Genomic DNA, 24,183 nt, shown 5'->3' on the forward strand with positions numbered 1-24,183 from the left:
TGTGCCAGAAGTGCATGGGCCAGAATCGAACCCACACCAACACTGTAGACCTATATGTGCGGGCTGAAGGCAGTGACCCTAACCATTAGAACACCCCAGTTCACAAATTAATTCATTTGTTTTGTTAATTTGTAACCTTAGGGTACACTGACTAGTATGTCTTAGCCTAGTGGAGATCAATATATATGTTGTGTTATTAAGCTATATAAAACAACAGTTGTTGGTGTGTACGGATGTAGTTCAGGCCTTGCGTTTGAGCGAGCGAGAGAGAATATAATTTTATTAGCAAGCCCTGCTCTGCATAGAGAGAAAGAGAACAATTCTTTGCGACAAAAGAGTGGACAAGTTAAGAGCCGGGCTGTATTGTGGACAATTTCTGTGTTTTTGCCTTTGACCTGATTTTAAATAAGGAGTTTTGTGAGAATAGGCCTGTCCAGATACCTGATCCGGATGTCATCGAAATCATATGAATAGCAATTAAACAGGATGCTGGTGTATCAAACACGCAATTAATTTAGTCACTTCCAGGGAGAAATGACAGAGACATTACAACTCTCATATTTTTTATTTGCCTTCTCATTTCCAAACAAGCTCATGTACTCAAACAAAACATACTTATTTCAGTGACAGCGTAACGTTGCCTTGTTTCAGGCTAAGTCACAACATGAATTAACATTTTTTTTACAATTGTGTCGTTTGAGATATATATAAAAAAAAATAGCTGTGCGGGTTAATGGAGACTTAAAAATTAACCATAGTAGCGCATAGTAGGCTATTGTTATAGTGTTCCAGCACGCCAAGTTGGGGAAGTGAGGGTGGCCTCTGTGTTGTGATGACTCCACCTTACTTTCTGTCAAACTTTCTGCCTACTACATTTTGTTAGGTATGTTAGGACATCCTCCTCATACCGCACTATTACCATGTATCCGAAGATGGAGCAGCAGGGGAGGAAAGCCCCCACAGATGTTTGAGCAAGATAACATTCGGTTAATTTTGATCTTTGGAACGCTGCTACATTTATCAAAAATGACTACATACGGGCTAGGCTTACACAGCATAGGGCTAAACATGTTGTTTTGCTTTCTCTTACGTCATGCCGATTTGTACAATTTAGACATACCGCACGCTATTCCACTCAGTGGTCCGAATGGAACATTTTTTGGATATTCTGTGTTGCTACACAAGCATCAGCAACAGACATGGTGCGTGTTGATATTTTTATGCGATTCAAATGTAAATTATTGAGTGAGCAACAGAAGGGAATGTTTATTTTAGTCTGAAATTGTTTTTAATCTTCCCATTATGTTCTACACATTTATGACTGTAAATTCTGTCTGTTATAGGGTAATAGTTGGCGCACCAGTTGCAAATTCAAGGTTCAACCAGGCTGTCAGGAATCCTGGAGCAATCTACAAGTGCAAAATTACAGACAAGAAGGACTGTGAACAGATTCAACTCGGTTAGTATATTAATCAATTATTAACTGTCGTTATACTTAATCCATGTTATTGTAGATTTACTGCATCAACAATCTTTACATACCTCATGTACAGCTTTTTCATCATTCGTCTCACATTTTAGGGACAGCCTTATTGGGAGTCAAACCCTGGGATCTTATTCTGTCAGTCAACCTCTTTATGGGGTTATTACTGTAGGTGTTGTACTAAGATCTCCACAATATCAACAGCTTCAGTGTCCCCCCCCCAGTGTCCTTTTGCACCAGAGATGTGGAACTCATTTTACAATTTTTGGTCTTTACTAAAGTCCAGAGGGCTGCACTAAAAATGTGTTATATTTCCTTACTTTCAAAACTTGCATTAATTTTATTTTCAATGCTCCCTGATTGTCTTGCTTTCGCTTTGGTGATTGTTAGTAAGCTGGACAGAGTGAAAAAACGATATAAATGTAGGTCCATTTACATTTCTACCCTATTTTTTTATTTGGTTTTAGTCATTTCAATGTAGATTGAGTAAAATAGATTCTGCTAAAATATTGTATCAACCATAACCCAACACCTAGCGGCCTCATCGAGATGTTCGGACCTCTTGACGTAAAGGTTAAGGTGTTGGCTTGACAGTTGCTGGACCCGAGTTTGAGTCACAGTCAGGGCTAACCTCCAAATTTGCTACATTGGTGTCAGAAGTGGGATTACGCCCGTGAGGCCATTGGCATGTACACGTGAGCATGGGAACATGATATCTGGAAGGAAGGGTTAATGCAGTGACCTTAAACCAACACCTAGTGACCTCGTCAAGAGGTTTGGATCTTTTGGCATTAAGATCATGATCAAAGTTAAGTCTGAGATGTAGCCCAACATAATGTAATAAACTACATTTGTAAACTAAATAGCATTTGTTTGTGTTTGTTTGGCTTTTTTCATGCTTTGAGATTCTTTCTGTGATAAAAAGGCTAAGCAAATGTAATACTTTATTATTTATTCGTAACACCCAGTCTGCACTAGAAGCAGTCTTCAGATACTTAAATACTCAGGGTTTCCCCTCTAACTACCTAATTTGCAGTTGCCAGGAGCTAGTTTGTTGCATGGTTGATTTCCTAATAAACTCATGCTCGTCCTGGGTTGATGACACGTGTTGCTGTTGTTGTTTAATTTCTCCATGAAGGTGTAATGCTTGACATGCCCTGTGGCAGACACTGTTCTGCTGAGGTTGAAAACCAGTGGCTTGGTGTGAGCCTCTCCAGGCGGCAGCAGGATGGACTTGTGTTGGTATGTGTAGTGTGTGTGTGTGTGTGTTCGAGTGTGTGTTCGAGTGAGAGAAAAACAGAGAGAGAGAACGAGAGAGAGAGATATTCCTTTTTGATGTGTACAATTTAAACTTTTGCACAGTTTCTGTCTCCGTCTGTTGGGGTTCATTTCAGTCTTGACTAGACTTGCTACATTGAGTAAAGACACACCTCGGTATTGAAATTTAAACCAACATTATATATTAATTTGAGTATTTCATTTTACATTTCAGGCCTGTGGACATCGTTGGAAAAATGTCTACTTCACCAAAAAAGAAGATCTAAATAAGTTGCCACATGGCGTATGCTACAAATTGGAGTCTGACTTGAATCAATCAAGTCCTTTGATTCCATGCTACAGAGGTATGGCCATATTGCATCACTCAACATGACTGTCCAGGAATATTGTCTTCCTGTATGAATGAATGAATGAATTAATTAATTAAAGAACATGGTTTAGTAATTGTGCATTGCCTTGTTTAATGTTGCTGAGCTTATATACCATCTCTAGTGTTTTTTATCCTCCACTTTGAATAGTTTGTATCAACCATTGTTGTCCTTACACATTTATTTTATTTTTTAAATAGATCACGAAAATAAGTTTGGCAATGACTTTGCGTCATGTCAAGCAGGGATTTCAAATGTCCTTATTGGGGTATGCTTGAAATATGTTTGCTCTCAGAGAATTCTAACTTATTGCAAATGCTCACTCTAATATTGCACATTAAATTGAGATTAGTTACATTGGTGTGTACTGTTATGCTTAACAGGACCTCATAGTAATGGGAGCCCCTGGAACCTTGTATTGGACTGGGTCTGTTTTTGTCCACAACATATCCAGTCAGGTCACTTCTGCCTACTTGGATGATAACGTTGTCCTCTATGGAAGTTATTTGGGTAAGTGAATTAGGGAGGAGAACAGACATTAATTACCTTTACACTAGTTATAGTGACCATAATGTCCTTTCTGTCTCTCTCTCCTAGTCCTAGCCCTAAACTCCTCTGCTCTTTTCTTTCACATGAACATCACACTCATCTCCTGACAGGTTAGAAGAATCCATTGTGTATGTATGTAAGCAGTGAAACTGATGCATTGTCTCTCTCTTGTTTTAGGGTACTCAGTCAGCGCTGGCCACTTCCTGCACCCAAACTCCACTGAGGTAGTGGGTGGAGCCCCCCAGTACGGACAGACTGGAAGAGTAAGAGTTAACACTGCATCCCTTTCCAACATATTGTCATCTACAGAAAAACAGAGATACACTCAGGTCCTTAAAATGCATTCTTCCTTCCTTCCTCCCATCCTTGAAGTAATCACTGACCAGAGATGACTGCCCAACCCACCTCTGTGGAGATCTATTGTCCTGTGGGTTCAGTCCAACCCTAATTTAACATACCTGATTACACTAATTAGCTGATCAACAAGACCCAAAATAGCTGAATCAGATATGCTAAATTAGGGTTGGACTGAAAACCTACAGGACAGTAGATCTCAAGGAATAGGGTTGGGCAGCCCCGTGCTATTGCATATCCTTCTCTAAATTTGTCATGTCAGATCAGTGATTAAGGAACAGAGAAGTGAAAGATGTCTTATAATCGTTTTCAGACAGGGTAATGTGTGATTTCTGAGGGTGTTTTGTTATAGTTCAGTGTCTGGTCATTCAAATGATTTTTTCTCAAGAACTTTCCTACTGGACATGCTCACAAATCATAAATGGGCCTTTTGGCCAAAAGTTATTGAACCCTGATCTTGAGGGCCACATAACCATTGCTATAAGAATGGACAAAAAACCAATCCCTTTCTTACACATTCATTCATGCCTCAGCATCAGTGCAGTCTCCAAATGTAAGTGACCGTCCCTCTCCATCTCTTCCCCAGGCCTACATCTTTAGCATAGAGTCCAGCACACTGAGCATCATCTCTGAGGTTAAAGGTCAAAAGGTGAGGGAGGGTCATTACCATGTTTTGTCTACAGTTGAAGTCGGAAGTTTACATACATCTTAGCCAAATACATTTAAACTCAGTTTTTCACAATTCCTGACATTTAATCCTAGAAAAATGCCCTGTGTTAGGATCACCACTTTATTTCAAGAATGTGAAATGTCAGAATAATAGTAGATAGAATGATTTATTTCAGCTTTTATTTCTTTCATCACATTCTCAGTGGGTCAGAGGTTTACATACACTCAATTAGTATTTGGTAACATTGCCATTAAATTGTTTAATTTGGGTCAAACATTTCGGGTAGCCTTCCACAAGCTTCCCACAATAAGTTTGGACCAATCGTCCTGACAGAGCTGGTGTAACTGAGTCAGGTTTGTAGGCCTCCATGCTCGCTCACGTTTTTTCAGTTCTGCCCACACATTTTCTATAGGATTGAGGTCAGGGCTTTGTGATGACCACTCCAATACCTTGACTTTGTTGTCCTTATGCCATTTTGACACAACTTTGGAAGTATGCTTGGGGTCATTGTCCATTTGGAAGACCCATTTGCAACCAAGCTTAAACTTCCTGACTGATGTCTTGAGATGTTGCTTCAATATATCCACATAGTTTCCCTGCCTCATGATGCTATCTGTTTCGTGAAGTGCTCCAGTCCCTCCTGCAGAAAAGCACCCCCACAACATGATGCTGCCACCCCCGTGCGTCACGGTTGGGATGGTGCTCTTCGACTTGCAAGCCTCCCCTTTTTTCCTCCAAACATAACAATGGTCATTATGGCCAAACAGTTCTATTTTTGTTTCATCAGACCAGACCATCTTTGCATTTGCAAACCGTAGTCTGGCTTTTTTTTAGGGCAGTTATGGAGCAGTGGCTTCTTCCTTGCTGGTCGGCCTTTGAGGTTATCTCCATATAGGACTCATTTTACTGTGGATATAGATCATTTTGTACCTGATTCCTCCAGCATCTTCACAAGGTCCTTTGTTGTTGTTCTGGGATAGATTTCACCAAAGTACGTTCATCTCTAGGAGACATAACGCGTCTCTTTCCTGAGCGGTATGACCGATGCGTGGTCCCATGGTGTTTATACTTGCGTACTATTGTTTGTACAGATGAACGTGGTACCTTCAGGCATTTGGAAATTGCTCCCAATGATGAACCAGACTTGTGGTTGTCTACAATATTTTTTTCTGAGGTCTTGGCTGATTTCATTTGATTTCCCCATGATGTCAAGCAAAGAGGCACTGAGTTTAAGGTAGGCCTTGAAATAAATTCACAGGTAAACCTCCAATTGACTCAAGTGATGTTAATTATCCTATCAGAAGCTTCTAAAGCCATTACATCATTTTCTGGAATTTTCCAAGTTGTTTAAAGGCACACTCGACTTAGTGTATGTAAACTTCTGAACCACTGGAATTGTGATACAGTGAATTATAAGTGAAATCATCTGTCTGTAAACAATTGTTGGAAAAGTTACTTGTGTCATGCTCAAAGTAGATAGAAGTCCTAACCGACTTGCCAAAACTATAATTTGTTAACAAGACATTTGTGGAGTGGTTGAAAATGAGTTTTAATGACTCCAACCTAAGTGTACGTAAACTTCCGACTTCAACGCATTTGATAATTTTCTGAGGGGGAATTTTTGCCATCAATCACAACATTGACATTATCCAATGAATGCTCTCTGATGTGCAGAGCGTATTGAACTACCATTGGGTTACCTTATCCAATCATAACGCTTTAAAGACTTCATATCTCCCATAAGTCTTTGGGTTTGTTACACAAGGGTGCAGTTTCCCAGACACAGATTAGGACTAGTGCTGGACTAAAAATCACTTCCATTGGAGAGTCTCCATTGAAAATGCTTTTTAGTCTAATACAGGCTTCATCTCTTTCTTGGAAACCGGCCCAAGATATGTTTTTTTTCTTCTTTTGCATCCTTTTCACAGCTGGGTTCCTATTTTGGGGCCACTGTGTGTGCGGTGGACCTGAACACTGATGGCCTGTCTGACCTGCTGGTGGGAGCTCCAATGTTCAGCGCTGTGAGGGAGGAGGGCCGTGTGTACATCTACATGAACCAGGGACAGGTGAGCAAATTGTCATCCCCTAGACAAGTTACTGTATGGTGGAGGGCTGGTAGATCTAATTTACACCTTTGTACTTTCTCACAGCTATTGGGTTTAAAAATTCTGGTAATTTTCCCTAAATTCTCAGGTTTTCCAGAAATCCTGGTTGGAGGATTGCGGTTTTCCTCCAATTTCCAATTGGTATCTAGACACAATGCTGATGAAATTTCAATTTCCAAAAAGCTATTTTTTCCCCCTTCCTCAGGCTAACATGAAGGAGATGGAGTTTACATTAGCAGGGAGAGATTCATATGCTGCCCGGTTTGGGGAAAGTATCACAAGTCTTGGAGATATTGATGATGATGGCTATCCAGGTAAATGTATATATGTAATTTGGGTCCAAAAAGGGATTAACCATTGAATGGTTTTCAATGAGTATGGAAAATTGTACCTCTTATTAATCAAAATATAATATTAACACAGCTGCAGAGTGAAACACAAATTATTAGGCTAGTTTGGCCAGTGACAGAATCTCAACATTTGAGAATAGAATAAAATGAATAGAGACTACCTAACTGCTTTGCAGATGTTGCAGTTGGGGCACCACAAGAGGATGACCTACATGGTGCTATTTATATCTACAATGGGAGGAAGACGGGACTTGAACAATACTTTTCTCAAGTATGTCCCCAAACGGTGTTAGTGCGTGTGCATGGGAATGAGTGTGTGTGTGTGTTTGTGCGTGCGCCTGTCCCCACACTCATTTTAAAAAACGGTGCTATCTGGAACCTAAAATGGTTCCATCGGATGTCCTCGCAGGAGAACCCTTTGAAGGACCCTTTTGGTTCCAGGTAGAACTCTTTTCACAGAGGGTTCTACATGGAATCCCAAATAGTTCTACCTGGAACCAAAAAGGGTTCCCGTATGGGGACAGCCGAATAACGCTTTTTTCTAAGAGGAGTTGAACTGCTGGAAATATCAGTTCTGACTGAATTCCCTAAAACATTTTTTTTAACTCAGCTTGTGTGTTACAGTACAAATGTGAAGCTTGTTGGTTTGTTCAATCACACATCCAGTATGAGTACACCACTATTGGTGACGAGACAATGTATAATGGAGGAAACAATGATAATGGTGCTTAGATATTTCCAACTCACAAGAATATGGTATTCATTCTTCCCATTTAAACAGAGGATTGCTGGGTCTGCCTTGGGTAATGCTTTCAAGATGTTTGGCCAGTCTGTGTCTGGGGGCATTGATGTTGATGGAAACGGTTACCCAGGTAAGAAACTCTGATCCCCCAACAACCCCTTCCTTCCTTCCTCTGTCTATCTCTCTTTCAGCTATTCAATCATATTAATATAGCGTACATTTTTCTTCTGTCAAACAAACCACGTTACTTTTTAATTCATATTTAATATTCATATACTGTTAAAGATTAGTGTAACTGGTAGTAAGGTAACATTACCTTTCCCAATATCTGTCCACAGATGTGGCCGTAGGAGCCTTTCTGTCCGACTCTGCTGTTGTTCTGAGGTACCGTAACAGAGACAGAAGACACAGTTAAACAATCTGGACCTGAGAGTCTGAAGAATATGATATTTTTTTTAGATTCACCTTCATTTTGTGTGTGTGCGTGCGTGTATGCATTTTGTGTACGTGTGCGTATGGGTGTTTGTGTTATGTCTTTCCGTCTTTGGGTGGTAGGACACGGGCGGTTGTTGTGGTGGAGGCGACGATACTTCTTCCTCCTAGTGTGAACCGCACCCATGCCCTGTGTACAGAGAACGGCCAGCCTGCCGTTTGCCTCAAAACCTCTGTGTGCTTCCAGTTGCACGCGAAACGTGTCTCTGGGCTCATCGGTTAGCCACCACACCCCACTCCACCCTAACATACCACACCACATCACACAGTAGCTCATAGCTAATTTGTGCCATATTGTTCAAACAATGCTGCATGGCAGTTTTTTCTATTGATTTAGAATATCTCTGTCATACAAATGCGGTTTATTGGTTTTGTAGCTTATTGTTTGTTTAGCATTTCTTAAAAACAATTGTAAAAATATTTTATATCACATATCTAGGTAATGTAACTGTTATTGAACTCTCAGTGGTGCTCTGAAAGGATTATCCCATATCTGTGTCCCACATGCAGAAATACTGTACAACCTGACGGCTGATGTCAAGCACATAGAGGGGCTCCAGTCCAGATTCTTCTTCAACACCAACGGCACAGAGTTATCAAATGCCACAGCAGGCAGCATCAAGACCAGGCATGGCCACATGACCTGTGTTACCCACCTGGCCTTTCTGAGGGTGAGGGGACTGGAAGATGGAGGGGACAAGGGCAGGGAATGGGGGGAGAGAGTTAGATGGAAAGGGGTAGTCAGGTGATCTCTGCCCCAGAGAGGTTCTCAAATCAAATCAAATTGTATTGGTCACCTACACATGGTTAGCAGATGTTATTGCGAGTGTAGCAAAATGCTTGTGCTTCTAGTTCTGACGTTGCAGCAATATCTAACAGGTAATATCTAACAATTCCAAAACAAAAACCTAATACACACAAATCTAAGTAAAGGAATGGAATAAGAATATATACATATATGGATGAGCAATGTCAGAGCGCTTTTGCTAAGGTAGATAGAACCTGTTTTATCTATTGATGTTCTACTTCAGTAGATGTGATTTTGTCAAAGATGCAAGCTATTGATATCAAGTATGTGCGAAAGTATTTTATTTTAAGTGAAGTAGGCCTACATCTGCTCGTCAGAATGTGTTTAGAATTGGAGGTGATGTTGACAACATGTGGTGTATAACATATAGTATGTTAAGGATGTTGAAAGGTTGATGCAAAACGAGACCAAAACAGGTTCTCCTAAAATAGGCTTCTGGAGGTCTCTGTGCATCGGAGGGGTCATGATACTCAGGTCTTGAACATACCACAGCTTCCTTCTTGAAAACCAACATTTGAAAAATGAACCAGCACAGTGAAACCATGTGCAATGAACTGCCACCCGTAGTATGCACCTGTCAAATAATATCAATACAATTTAAAATAGAATGGAAGGCATATTATTTGATGCAAGTTCCAAATACTGTAACTCACATTTGTATTGTGTGCATCCATGCATGTCACATTATTACAATGTTAAATACATGTTTCAAGTTAAGTTTTATAGTATTTTAGGCATCTGTATTTTTTACATGAGAAAAAAATGTTGCTCATAGTATGCCAAAGAGAATAAGCAGTTTACCCATTACGTAACTGCAATCCACCTGAAAATAGTGGTGAATTTTGCTACAGTACAGTACAGTCTTCTTCCTTCCCCTTCCTCCCCTTTCCAGAGAGACATTCGGGACATCTTCACCCCCATCCACTTTGAGCTGCAGTATGAGCTGGGAGAGCACAATGTGGTGAGGGGTAACTACAAGAGCTTTCCCCCTCTCAGGCCTATGCTCCAGAGGGGAGAGGAGTCCAGCAACTTGCTGACCAACAAGGTAGGTTGAGGTGGAGATCAAAGACTGGGGCCCTGTTCAACTTTGAAATCCACCATTCCTTTATTCTGTTTCCTTGACATAATCGAAGATAATACGTGATTGGATAGGGGAAAGCAGGATTGTCACCCAATTGACCCATTGTCAAAGATTGTGGGTGAATTGAGTAGTTTTCTCCATTCGTTTGAAAGGGAAATGGGTTTTCCTGTGAAAATGTTGTCCTGGTTACAACAGTAGGTAAGGAGAGCGAGACTTGACAATGGGTCAATTTAGATAAGGACTATACTTAAAGGATGGGAGAAGGAATGCATTTTCTAAATATTCAAACAGGGCCATCCAGTGGTATGCTATATTATTGTACAGTGCGGTATGTAGTTAATGCATGGTTTATCGTTTAGTACCCTGATAGTTCCAAGTTGGACATGATATGAAACTGGTACAGCATATTTGGGTGGGTTTTCAGGTTTCTCTACCGGAAATTTCACACAAGATTAACATATTCCATTGGCAATTATAACATGTTCCATAGTATGTGGAACATTAGGGCGACAGGTGTTGGGCCAGTGATCTAACGGTTGCTGGATCAAATCCTCGCGCTGACAAGGTAGAAATCTGTTGTTCTGCCCCTGAACAAGGTAGTTAACCCACTGTTCTCCAGTAGACCATCATTGTAAATAAGAATTTGTTCTCAACTGACTTGCCTAGTTAAATAAAGGTTCAATGTGAAATGACTCGATAACCTGTTTCCAATAGACTGTAAATGTATATGGGAACTAAAAAGGCACTCCTCACAAAAATTGTGTGATTATTTTATTTTAAGCACATTTATAACATGTACATTTCCGTCATTTTTTAGTAGTGTTTCTTGCATTGTGCTTTGCACCTGAAAAGGAAGTAGGTAATTAACTCACTAAAGGTAACAGCCTCCCACAGACTGTATTCACCAGGTACTGTGCCTGGGCCAACTGTTCCACCAATCTGCAAGTGTCTGCACAGCTGCTGTTACCGAGGTGAACTCCTTCTCCCTCAGATCATCTATCTTAATCTTTACTCTTGAATTTACTTGTTTCATTTCACTCTGTGATTTAAATCTGAAGAGCACGATTGTAAGTCATTTCATGCTGTGAATACAGGGAAATGGTGGCTACCTATTGATAATGAGTGCATGAAAATGGTAGTAGTTTATATATTATGTTATATATGTGGGTGTGTGCGTGTGTATCACTCTCCTTTCCTCTTCTCCCATCTCTGCCTTGCATCTTTCAATCAGAGCCATGAGGTTTGTCACCCTCTACATGTCTTGATGGCTCTTTACTGTATGTGCTAGTAACTGTTACTCATTCAGACAAAACCACAGCTGGACTCTGAGGTCTACTTGTAACAACTTTGACTATATTTATTTTTTATCTCACTTTATAACTTTCTCTTTCTCTCTCTCACTCCTTCTCAGGACACATAGAGACATGCCATACGTTGCCCTGGGGGAGGGGAAGACCATTCTACTGAATGTTACGCTGTCCAATGCTGGCGACGCTGCCTTCCTCCCCATGCTTCACCTGAGATACCCCAGCAATCTCTACTTCATCAAAGTGTTGGACGCTGTAGGAGCACGGCTAGTTGCTAACACAACCTTACACCTACCACAGATGTTTTATCTACTGTCAAACTTAGTATTTTGTTCATTAGTACACTATTGATACAAACCCTAAAATTGTGTATGTCAGCAGTCAAGTTTTTAAGATCCCTTTCAGTACAGAACAAAATGATGATGATGATGTGTTTTGAACTATCCCTTTGATACAAACAGCTCTTGACTCATGCACATGGGGCATATTGCAAACTGAATGGGTCTAACCGGATGTTGCACATGTGGTTGCAGGAGGAGAAATACGTGAGCTGTAAAATTGCTGAGGAAGAGAAGACAAGTGTCGGGCTAGATTGCAGCGTGGGAAATTTGTTTTTCAACACCTTAGCCAAAGTATATACTTAAAGGGCAACTCTTCCACTTCACATTCATTATCGGTGTTAACATATGTGAAAACAGCGCATTTCTAAAAAAAAATGTACAGTTAAAAAATATTGCCCGGTGACATCATCAAATGTTTAAACATTCTAAAAACAGTGATTTTCAAAAATGACATTCGCAGTGATGTAGGGAGCAAGAACATCTCCTCCCTTGAGCTAAAAACTTGTTGCAGGTTTTGAAAATGTATGTTTTTTACTTTTAATCCTACCCTGTGATGTCACAGAGAAGCATTTTATTAGGACCTTCCTTCTTATTTTTTTTAACCACAAATCATAGAAACGCGCTGTTTTCACATATGTAGACAGTGGTTCTGTGCTTGAGAATATGAATATGAGGTTGAAAAGTAGCAGAATTATTCATTGCAGCTGTTTTTATCTCAATATTGAATAATTTCTTACTGTGATTGCTTTAAAATAGTCAAAAAGAAACAGCTTATCAAAGAGCAATTTCTCTAGCTATAATTTTGCCAGGACTGTCTGGGAATAGGGAGTGGAAAACTAGATTTTATAGCAGAGAGGTTTGAAACTCCCTTTCTTATTGGTAATATCACCAGGCAGGCCAAAACTCCATCCCACCAAAACAGCCTGAAATGTCATGCAGCCTTTTCAAACAGCTCTTACACTAAAACGGAATTATCATAATTTTTTACAATTTCACAGTATTATTCCAACCTCATAGTGTGGAAATATCTATAAAAATAGGACAATCATGTTGACTGCACTGGGCCTTTAAGTACTTGCACAGAAAGTACACAAAGAGTTAAGCCCTCTTCTGCAAGGTTTTTCAGTCCATTTACTTTTAATTCCCTTGTGCATATTTTATTATCATAATACACTTCTTGGGTCATCAAAAGTGGTCCTGGGTTGTGTTAATTAGAGCATACTTAAGAAAACATTTTAGTATCTCCTCATTTAGCAGTAGTATCTCCTCATTTCACTACATTTTCTTCTGTTTGATGTATTTTTGTGAACTAATGTCATTATCTGACGGGACATATTTAGAATTTCTCATGACATTATTGTCTCTACATCTTGCCCTCTAAGGTTAATATCAGCTTTCTGCTGGATGTCAGTGCTGACAGTGAACCTGGTGACCTGAACATTATAATCAATGCAACCCGGTAAACATTTACTGTCTTATTTTCTTTTTTGACACTGTCCTGTTTTCACTTGCTTTCCCACTTGATAATGAAAAAAAATCAACAAAAGTGGCTGTTTTGAATCTTAAACCATGTTTTGTTGTTGTGTTATTTACTTCTTTTGGTGTACAAAACATAAGTAACATCTTCTGAATATTGAGTTCCAAAGAGCAGGTGTTCTTAATGTTTTGTACACTCATTGTATACATATATAGAATTTATATTGAATAAATCAGTCCCTCCTAAAACATTACACCTGAACATGTCTCTCTCTATACAGGGAGAATTTAGAAAATGAAGATCTTCTCCATGACAATATTGTTAATCTGACTCTGCTATTGAGATATGGAGTGAATCTAAACATCCACGGGTAAGACATGGTATCACTCTATTATGTACAATATTCGAGCATACTACTTTATAAACACTGAAAAAACATTGATTTGTCAATGCATTTGTAATTGTCTATATCCCTTTGGCTGCAGTTTTGTATCCCGAACAGAGTTTGTGTTTGGGGACTTTGAGGAGCCACACTGCTCCGCTGAGAGGTTCAAATACACTTTCAAGGTATTGTTGTTAAATGTGTTTCTACAATAACAGCACAGCCAGGTGAGAATTCCGTTTGTTAACAGGATTGTTAGAAACATGTAATTGCCATGAATTCTGGCTAGGGCTCTAATGTAAAGTTTTGGGCGCTTTATGGTATTATTATTCATACCTAGACATCTATCTTTTAATATCGCACTCAGGTTGTCAATGTTGGTCCAAGCATATCTCACGGCACAAGAGTGGAAATTGATATCCCCAAAGCTTTAGCACCGTATCCATACAGACTGCTCAACATTTTGGACATACAGGTATGTGCTTACGTTGCTCAGTTAATGTTATGGAACACTGAATCAGAACATAATTGCACAGATGAAGACAGTCATATGGAAGAGCTGGCGCCAGGATAAAGTGACTAAGGGGGCAGTTGAAATTGCCGAGGCGGCAACATTTTTGGGGGTTCTTGCATTGGAATTATATTGAATTCTGTTTATATAAAAACGCTATACCATAATAAACATAAAGTTAAAATGCAGAGACTCCGTGCTTTTCAAATCTGTAGAATATCTCTGCTGCGCTGGATCCGCACAATGGACAGACCCTTCAGCAATTCTATTTAGATGAGCAATTATCCTATTGCAAACAGCCTATGTGAATGCAACCATACACACAGCTGTCTTACCAAAATAATGCAAACTAAATGCTGAAGGTAGTAGCCTAGTTATTCATGCATACAAACAAAAACACTGAATAGCAGCAGTGGCTTAGAATACAGACACAACTGCGAATGTGAACAAATGTGAACAGAATAAAACCGAGGTACCAAGTAGGCCTAGTAAACAAAATATCTGATCGATGAAGGCATGACACAATCTATATTGAGGCTCGAATGGAGATCCAAATACTCAAAACATAGCCTACAGACTACTACGTTATGATGCAGCCATGCACAGCTGTATTGCCAAATAAATAGGCCTATACAGGCTCGCTTCAAACATTGAAAAGCATGCAGTTCGCTCACGAGTTCAGCAACACGTTGTGATATGGCACAATACACTTTTGTGAATCAAATTTGACCCATGTAATCCATTAAGCGATTTCAGCCTACCATAAACATGTGTCCAATACGTCCAGTTCCATTTACAGTAATGACAATCAATAGGCTACCAATAAATCCATAATAGAATGATGGAACATACCAATATGTAGCTATTGGGTTCTTGCATTGGAATTAAATTGAATTCCTCACATATCACACTATGCAACAATACACATAAAAAAAATATGCTTTTGACCGGGAAATGACAGGTTCAAAGGCACAAAATATTGTTGCTCTGTCTGCACCATCGACAGGCCCTACACACTAAAGCAAGATTTTGATTTTTTAAAAACAACCAGGTGGATTGTTTCAATCTTACATTTTCAAAAGAGTTGCAACTCTTTGGATCTTCCTGAGTAATCGATCTAGATTTACTTCTAGCCTATGAGACCAGGCTGCCTACATACACACAACAGCGGCCCCTGTCCATGGTGCTGACACAGTGCAGCTGAGAGATACGGATTTTTGGGCGCCAAACTGTCACAATCATTTGAACTTTTTTGAAGAATTTTCATATTGGGACATAAAAACTAAAACTGAGGGGGATAAAGTTTGAACTGAGGGGGCTAAGCCCCCTTTAGCCCCCTTGTAGCTCCGGGACGTCATATGGTCTGTCATTCATAAGAAACAAATTCGTAGCAGACAGATACAGTATAATACAAATATTATATCATGTTGTAAAATAATAACTTCTACCCAACCTAGTTTTCTTTTTACATAAATAACCTTGCATTGGATTACTTCAGTAAATACTGAACTTGTGTGATAGGCTCCCTATCAGATGGATATGGCTATAATGGTGTTTAAGGTGCTTAAGACACCAAACAGGAAAAACAAACGTAAACAGGGAAGGACTACTTGGATTTGTCTGACAAGAAACACACAGTCATGAAGGCATCATTTTCAATTTCAATTGCAAAATGTTTTTAAACGTTTTTCGTTGTTTATCCCAGGGATATTAAACCTGGGGCCTCTTATGCAACCCCCCCCCCCCCCCAAAAAAAAAATACCTAGAATATTCCCAGTAAACCAAAAGACATTGAAAATACATCTACAATACACATTTTCCAGATGTTCGATTTAAGTTCTGAATGAAAGGTGAAAATGCTTTTTTTCCAGAAGTTGAAATCAGGTCAATTTTCAGTTTTGAACGAAAGTAGAGAATACCTCATTCATAGATATTTATGTTAAGGCCAAATCAAGGCTGGTCCAGACTAGACTAAATCTGAACCAAACATAGAAGTCTATGATTGGTTCAGATTTGGTCTGGACTGGACCAAAAACCGATATCCGTGGACTTCAAACTCAAGGTCGGTCCGGACTGCAGCAAAAAAAAAGACATCCAGACAGGACCAAAGAAAGACATCCAAAAAAGGCATCAGCATCGGTCCGTGCTTACTGGGGTATAGCCTACAGTGTTGCCTGAAATGTAATTTTAGGAATGCCCATCTATGTGGTAGGTTTACCGTTTGTAAAACACACTGAAAAGAGACGACCAATCTGGACAAAAAGATGTCCAAAAGACGTCGGCGTTGGTCCGTGCTTATTGGGGTGCAGCCTTCCATGTCAGAGCACAATGGAATTTTATGAACGCCGATCCATGTGGTAAGCCAACCATTAGTAAAACAGGCCATTGCATTGGCTTTATTAGTCCTGATTCCTGTAACTAATCAATTTGGCTATTTAAGCTCTGAATATCAGCTACCCAACTTTATCAGGCGGAGTTATCCAGAGCCTATTTGCAATGTGTTTACACAGCGGGAAATGCAGAAGTATTTTCGTTTTGTCTATGATCAGTTCGTAAAACATTGACGGTTACAAACTTGAAACCACTGATCATGTCATTTTCGACCAAGGGATGAAACTCCTGAACAGTAGTTGTGAGTAGCCTGATTGTCCAATTTTCATTGACCTGTCCTTTTTTTACGATAAGTTGTTTGTTGACATGTCAGTGCATTATTTATTAGATTGGGCACTATATAGGTTAGGCTATTTCATGAAAAAACCTGCATGATGTGAAAAGTTCCCATCTCACTACATTGTCATACATTTTAAATCCAGCCTGTAGGCTACAGAAAAGGCCACATAATATTTCTATCATATGCTATATCGGCCACATGATTTGTGTTCACATTTTATTTTCCTAAAGTCAGGGGGCCACTTTGGTTTTAGAAGTGGGTGGGATTTAAAGGTAGGCTATATCCTAAAGGCCTATTCAAAACGTAGCAAGTGTTGCTGTCATCATTCTTGGTGCTTCAAGTTCAGTAGCCAGGTGCGCGTGTGGTCTCAATTAAACAGAGTAAGCTTTAGCCTATGTGTGGGCATAGAAGCACGGGCAATTATCTTTCCAAGGAAATGTACTTCCTAAATAGGCCTATGATTAGGCTATAGTTTACTACATTGCCCACTCCTAAAAGGTAGGCTATAAACATATCTCAAGAGAAAGTGAAAGTCTCTCCAACTCTGCTCTCTTCAAACTACATCTAGCATATTGGCTGATCTAGCCCAGTAACAAAGATGGCCCTCATATTAGGCTCTGAGAGAATCTCAGGTAATGTTATTTTTTCACATTTCATATTGCCGGGACCATGGCTGGCAAGTGAGCTGTGTCACATAAGCCTGAAATAACACTACTGGAATGCGGTTGGGTTTGGGGCCAGTTCTTGGGGTAGCGGGCGGGAGTCTTACAGAAAGCCAGCTGGTGCGGGCAGGGTGTGGTATGAAAAACTGCAGGTGCAGAAAGGAGCAGGATAAAGAAATCGGTCTGGCGCAGACCTCAACTGTGCACCATGACAGTGAAGCCTGAAATATTAGAGCTGTTTATTACTTTGTCAGTGTAAAGTATGGAATTATCTAGGGAAACTGACAGGTCAATCACATTACTTTGCCATACTGACTAATAAAAACTCACATCGCACTGAAGAAAACATCACAACATACACAAAATAGTCCAAATTGGTTGAGTGATATGAAAAAAAAACTTGTTTAAAAAAAAATTTAAACGGAAAAGTGGTGTGTGCATATGTATTCACCCCTTTGCTATGAAGCCCCTAAATAAGATCTGGTGCAACCAATTATCTTCAGAAGTCATTTAAATAAAGTCCACCTGTGTGCAATCTAAGTGTCACATGATCTCAGTATATATGCACCTGTTCTTAAAGGCCCCAGAGTCTGCAACACAACTAAGCAAGGGGCATCACCAAGCAAGCGGCACCATGAATACCAAGGAGCTCTCCAAACAGGTCAGGGACAAATTTGTGGAAAAGTTCAGATCAGGGTTAGGTTCTAAAAAAAGTATCTGAAACTTTGAACATCCCACTGAGCACCATTAAATCCATTATAAAAAAAATGGAAAGAATATGGCATCACAACATACCTGCCAAGAGAGGGCCGCTCACCAAACCTCACAGACCAGGCAAGGAGGGCATTAATCAGAGAGGCAACAAAGAGACAAAAGATTACCCTGAAGAAGCTGCGAAGCTCCACAGATTGGAGTATCTGTCCATAGGACCACTTTAAGCCGTACACTACACAGAGCTGGGCTTTACAAAAGAGTGGAGAGAAAAAAGCCATTGCTTAAAGGTAAAAAAAAGCAAACATGTCTCGTGTTTGCCAAAGGGCGACTCCCCAAACATATGGAAGAAGGTAGTCTGGTCCGATGAGACTCAAATTGAGCTTTTTGGACATCAAGGAAAACGCAATGTCTGGCACAAACCCAACACCTCTCATCACCCCAAGAATAGCATCCCCACAGTGAAGCATGGTGGTGGCAGCATCATGATGTGGGATGTTTTCCATTGTCAGGGACTGGGAAACTGGTCAGAATTGAAGGAATGATCATGGTGCTATATACAGGGACATTTTTCCAGAGATTTGAGACTGAAACGGAGGTTCACCTTCCAGCAGGACAATGACCCCAAGCATACTGATAAAGCAACACTTGAGTGGTTTAAGGGGAACATTTAAATGTCTTGGAATGGCCTAGTCATAGCCCAGACGTCAATGACTTAAAGATTGCTGTACACCAGCGGAACCCATCCAACTTGAAGGAGCTGGAGCAGTTTTGCCTTGAAGAATGGGCAAAAATCCCAGTGGCTAGATGTGCCAAGCTTATAGAAACATACCCCAAGAGACTTGCAGCTGTAATTGCTGCAAAATATTTTGCATTTTCAAAGTGGTATGGATGTTGTGTAAATCAAATGATACAACCCAAAAGATACGCCCCCCCCCCCCCCCCCCCCAAAAAAAAAAAAATCTATTTAAATTCCAGGTTATAGGGCAACAAAATAGGAAAAATGGCAAGGGGGTGAAAACTTTCGCAATCCACTTTCGCAAGCACCTGCTTAGTACAGTGGGCACTATTTATCACAGGCCAACATCAGCGCTCGCCTAAAAAGCTCATATGCCAGTGGTTGAGATAAATATTTTTGGGGCAGAATTATGTGATGTTTACTGTTTTGTTGTAGGTGCGTTTTGGCCAGTGTAACTCAGAAAATGCCACCCTGGTCAATCTGCCACCATAGGCAGTTGCCTAATTCTGCCTAATGAGCGGGTCGGCACTGTGTAGGGAGGTCATAATAATGAAAAACTGTCTACTAAATCCATTCATTTTTAAATGTTGATTACTTCTCCTTGCCAGTATCATTCACCTGATGATAAGAAAAGATGTGAGGAATTTGTTTTGCTAACAGATGAGGGGGTCCCTATGTTGCTGATTTGCCTAGGTGGGGGTCCCTGGGCAAGAAAGGTTAAAGACCACTGCTTTGTCCTAATGAACATGATCCATGTCTCTTATGTGTAGAATTGACTTATCCTGGTGTTCACATTACTTTGTCTCTCACATACAGTCATCTTCTGGGTGGTGTTACATTCGAAACTCCACTGATGGGACCAGCAGTACACATGGCAACATGTATGGAAGCCAGAGAGCCAGTACCATTGACAGTGTTTGGTTAAATGTGACAACTACCACTGACAGCTATTGGACGAATAGGTCCAGCACCACACACCCTTATTGGACTAATATTTCCAGTACCACTGACACCAATTGGACTAGTATATCATATTGGGCCAATGTGAGAAACTGGACCACTGTTATTGAGGATGAGTGTGATCTGCCTGACTCCAATCCCTTGAATGAATTATTCTTCTTCTTCTCGAAAAGCAGTAGAAGACATATGGTAAGTACGTTTGTTACAACGCTTTGCTTGGAAGCCACTTTGTGACCAGAATGCTGAAACTCAAACATACAGTATGTTGAAAACATCTATTCATGTCAATGGGACAAATGTGGATTTAACTGTGTACATATTTCAAATCAGAGCTGGGCCATTGATGAGCAAAACTATGAACAATTGTAAGGACATTGTCTTTTTGTCCAGTATTGCATGAAAGAGGATGCTCTGTGTCTGTACGCGGTGTGTGAGCTTGGAGACATGGACATTGGGAAAGATGTCACCATTGAAATGGAGGTCGAAATGAATTCGGGAGTTTTAGACATCTCACCGGTGAGGACTGTGCAGTGTACTAATTGTATAGGTTTTTACATAAATGGATAAGTATTGTGGTGACATTTCCCCGTGTTCTCTCTCCAAGGGAAGACATAGTGTCATGCTGTTAGAGACCACTGCTGTCATATCACCCAAGAAGGACCCATTTATTTGGTTCTTAAAAGAAGACCCCATCACAGTGGTAAGTCAAACACTTTATAATTTTCATGAGAATCCCCAACTCTACTGAGTAAATGGCAACTGTGAAATGTCCCTTGTGGGTGTCAAACCCAGGTCTCCCAGACCATAGGCAAACTTGCTAAACACTGCTCCAATAGGGTAAACCCAATTGCAGGAGATCGTGAGCTTTGCTAGGCTAGGGTTGCTACAGTACAATACTGTACGTACATTAGCCTGTTATCTTCAAGGTATTTTGGACGTTCTACCAATTTGGTGCCTTTTGAAATGTGTAACTTGGTAAAAAAAAAAAAAAAAATCACCTGATTTTAGCATTCTGTCATAAAGAGCACATGTTCAACATGTTTTCCAATCTCAAGAGGTTAAAATGAGGGACAGGTTGTTTGTTTTTTTACCTTAAAATTAACCACTAATCACATGAAATTAATATTAATCATCTTCAGAATTAACTTTATTAAAGCAACAAAATATCTAAGGCTTTACAATGATGGTGACAATGGTGGAAAAATGTTGGGATTAATTGTGTTACAATCTGCCTGGAAGTCACAGAGGGTGCTCAGAGGGCTACCTAAGTATGATTCCCAATCAGAGACAACGATAGACAGCTGTCCCTAATTGAGAACCATACCCGGCCAAAACATAGAAATAAAGAAACATAGAAAACAAAACATAGAATGCCCACCCCACATCACACCCTGACCTAACCAAATAGAGAAATAAAACGTCTCTCTAAGGTCAGGGCGTGACACATACCACATATTCTCAATTGGATTGAGGTCTGGGCTTTGACTAGGCCATTCCAAAACATTTCAATGTTTCCCCTTAAACCACTCAAGTGTTGCTTTAGCAGTATGCTTAGGGTCATTGTCCTGCTGGAAGGTGAACCTCCCTCCCAGTCTCAAACTGAAACAGGTTTACCTCAAGAATTTCCCTGTATTTAGCCCCATCCATCATTCCTTCAATTCTGACGAGTTTCGCAGTCCCAGCCGATGAAAAACATCCCCACAGCATGATGCTGCCACCACCATGCTTCACTGTGGGGATGGTATTCTCGGGGTGATGAGAGGTGTTGGGTTTGTGCCAGACATAGCGTTTTATCATCATAGCGTTTATCATAGCGTTTTATCAGATCATGTGACACTGAGATTGCACACAGGTGGACTTTTTTTAAATTAATTATGTGTCTTCTGAAGGTAATTGGTTGCACCAGATCTTATTTAGGGCTTCATAGCACCAATTTTTCCATTGCCATTTTTTAAATTTTTTGAAACATTTAATTTTTTTCATTTCAACTTAACCACGTTGGACTATTTTGTGTATGTCCATTACTTGAAATCCAAATTAAAATCAATTTAAATTACAGGTTGTAATGCAACAAAATAGGAAAAATGCCAAGGCACTGTACATTTAACTTACATTTCTACTTAAAATAGACACTAATTTCAAAAAGCACTAATTTCATGGAACACTAGGAATAACATCCGGCATTGTTGTTTATCACTTACATAATTGGATCTATGTTCTCCAGGTTGTCCTGGAGGCCCATCATAGCCACAAACTGAAACCAGTCATTGAGCTGTCCATCATCGTGGCCAGTCTCTTACTAGGCCTCTTCATCCTTGCCTTGCTGGTCATCTGCATGTGGAAGGTACATATCCTAGTTCTAAGTAACTAGTTGATTTCCTGGTTCTTACTGGTTAATTTCCTGGTTCTTACTGGTTCTTTATGTAATTGCTAAGCTTCTTGTGAATGTGTATTATGTTAGACTAAGCGACTGCTGCTTTTCATCTACGGTCTTTAAGACTATACAACATAAATGTTCCTAGGACGTCATTGTAAATAAGAATTTGTTCTTAACTGACTTGCCTAGTTAAATAAAGGTAACATTTAAATAAATAAAAAATCAGTATATTTTAACTACGTAACATTCAACAAGTGTTAATTGTTAACAATTAGAACTGTGCATGTCTGGTTTAATTGTGTACTAAATCAAGGACTTTGTTCACAGAGTGGCTTCTTTAAGCGTAAGTATGAGGACAAGATGGAGAATATACAAAGGCTCAGCTGGGACTACTGAGGACGGACATTGATTCATATCAAATACATGACACAATATCATAGCTAAATGGGAAATTCAGTACAACATAATGTTAGATGGTTCCTCAACCTGAAAGTAGTCTAATCATCTAAAATGAATTATATTTTCTGACACCCTGTAGTCACATTTTGAAACCAGTAGACTAACTAGCTAGCTAGCTAGCTATGTAAACCACACCCTTCTGCGAACACGCCTTCTGCAATGATGGCTACAAGGGAGTACATATTTAAATTAGGTAAGAGTATAAGATATTACCATTGGTGTATAAAAATGACCGGCTTTATGTGGTGTCACACAAAGCCTTAGCTTTTGGATGAAGCCAGTAACCTTATGGTCAAACGTTATTGATGTACCAGCCACAGTAATTTTTCAGTCTTTAGTCATCGTACTATGATCTGGTTTCATCCAAATATCGTCCGATCTGATGAAAAACATGATTTTGACTGTTTGTGACCTTTAAGTTTTAAAATATTGAACTTCCCCTTTAATCAGTGACTGAAGATTGATTGACCCACTGTACAGTGTCTCGCAAAAGTATTCACCCCCCTTGGCGTTGTTACTATTTTGTGCCATTACATCCTGTAATTTCAATTGATTTTTATTTGGATTTCATGTAATGGACATACACAAAGTAGTCCAAAATTGGTGAAGTGACATTTTTTAAATTACTTGTTTCAAAAAAACATTTATTTTTTTAAATGGAAAAGTGGTGCGTGCATACAGTGGGGAGAACAAGTATTTGATACACTACCGATTTTGCAGGTTTGCCTACTTACAAAGCATGTAGAGGTCTGTAATTTTTTATCACAGGTACACTTCAACTGTGAGAGACGGAATCTAAAACAAAAATTCAGATAATCACATTGTATGATTTTTAACTAATTAATTTGCATTTTATTGCATGACATAAGTACTTGAGCTCCTACCAACCAGTATGAATTCCAGCTCTCACAGACCTGTTAGTTTTTCTTTAAGCCCTCCTGTTCTCCACTCATTACCTGTAAAAACTGCACCTGTTTGAACTCACCTGTTTGAACTCAGGAAGGTGAGCGATCAGCTCAGAACTACATGGCAGGACCTGGTCAATGACCTGAAGAGAGTTGGGACCACAGTCTCAAAGAAAACCATTAGTAACACACTACGCCGTCATGGATTAAAATCCTGCAGCGCACGTAAGGTACCCCTGCTCAAGCCAGCGCATGTCCAGGCCCGTCTGAAGTTTTGCCAATGACCATCTGGATGATCCAGAGGAGGAATGGGAGAAGGTCATGTGGTCTGATGAGACAAAAATTGAGCTTTTTGGTCTAAACTCCACTTGCCGTGTTTGCAGGAAGAAGAAGGATGAGTA

General features: G+C 39.9%; 1 protein-coding gene across 2 annotated transcripts; it reads left to right on the plus strand.

Moving 5' to 3' along the window:
- The first annotated feature begins 868 nt into the window (after positions 1–868).
- Positions 869–23,534, plus strand: LOC100653476 (integrin alpha-4). Of its 2 annotated transcripts, XM_021608991.2 has the most exons (28): positions 873–1,202; positions 1,344–1,459; positions 2,622–2,725; positions 2,976–3,105; positions 3,330–3,397; positions 3,513–3,639; positions 3,856–3,941; positions 4,619–4,681; positions 6,631–6,768; positions 7,013–7,121; positions 7,334–7,428; positions 7,939–8,029; positions 8,238–8,283; positions 8,455–8,609; positions 8,902–9,062; positions 10,092–10,244; positions 11,175–11,251; positions 11,692–11,842; positions 12,121–12,219; positions 13,311–13,387; positions 13,686–13,775; positions 13,891–13,972; positions 14,155–14,262; positions 19,898–20,230; positions 20,432–20,557; positions 20,646–20,741; positions 22,266–22,385; positions 22,746–23,534. In XM_021608991.2, exons 1-28 carry the CDS (start codon positions 886–888, stop codon positions 22,812–22,814), a joined length of 3,387 nt encoding a protein of 1,128 aa, XP_021464666.2. In that variant the 5' UTR covers positions 873–885; the 3' UTR covers positions 22,815–23,534. The 2 variants fall into 2 exon arrangements, with proteins under 2 accessions (XP_036838998.1, XP_021464666.2); XM_036983103.1 differs by lacking the exons at positions 20,646–20,741; positions 22,266–22,385; positions 22,746–23,534 and having other exon boundaries at positions 869–1,202; positions 20,372–20,552.
- Positions 23,535–24,183: the final 649 nt, after the last annotated feature.

Source organism: Oncorhynchus mykiss, chromosome 7 (genome assembly GCF_013265735.2).
Source record: "Oncorhynchus mykiss isolate Arlee chromosome 7, USDA_OmykA_1.1, whole genome shotgun sequence".
NCBI classification, from domain to species: Eukaryota; Metazoa; Chordata; class Actinopteri; order Salmoniformes; family Salmonidae; genus Oncorhynchus; species Oncorhynchus mykiss.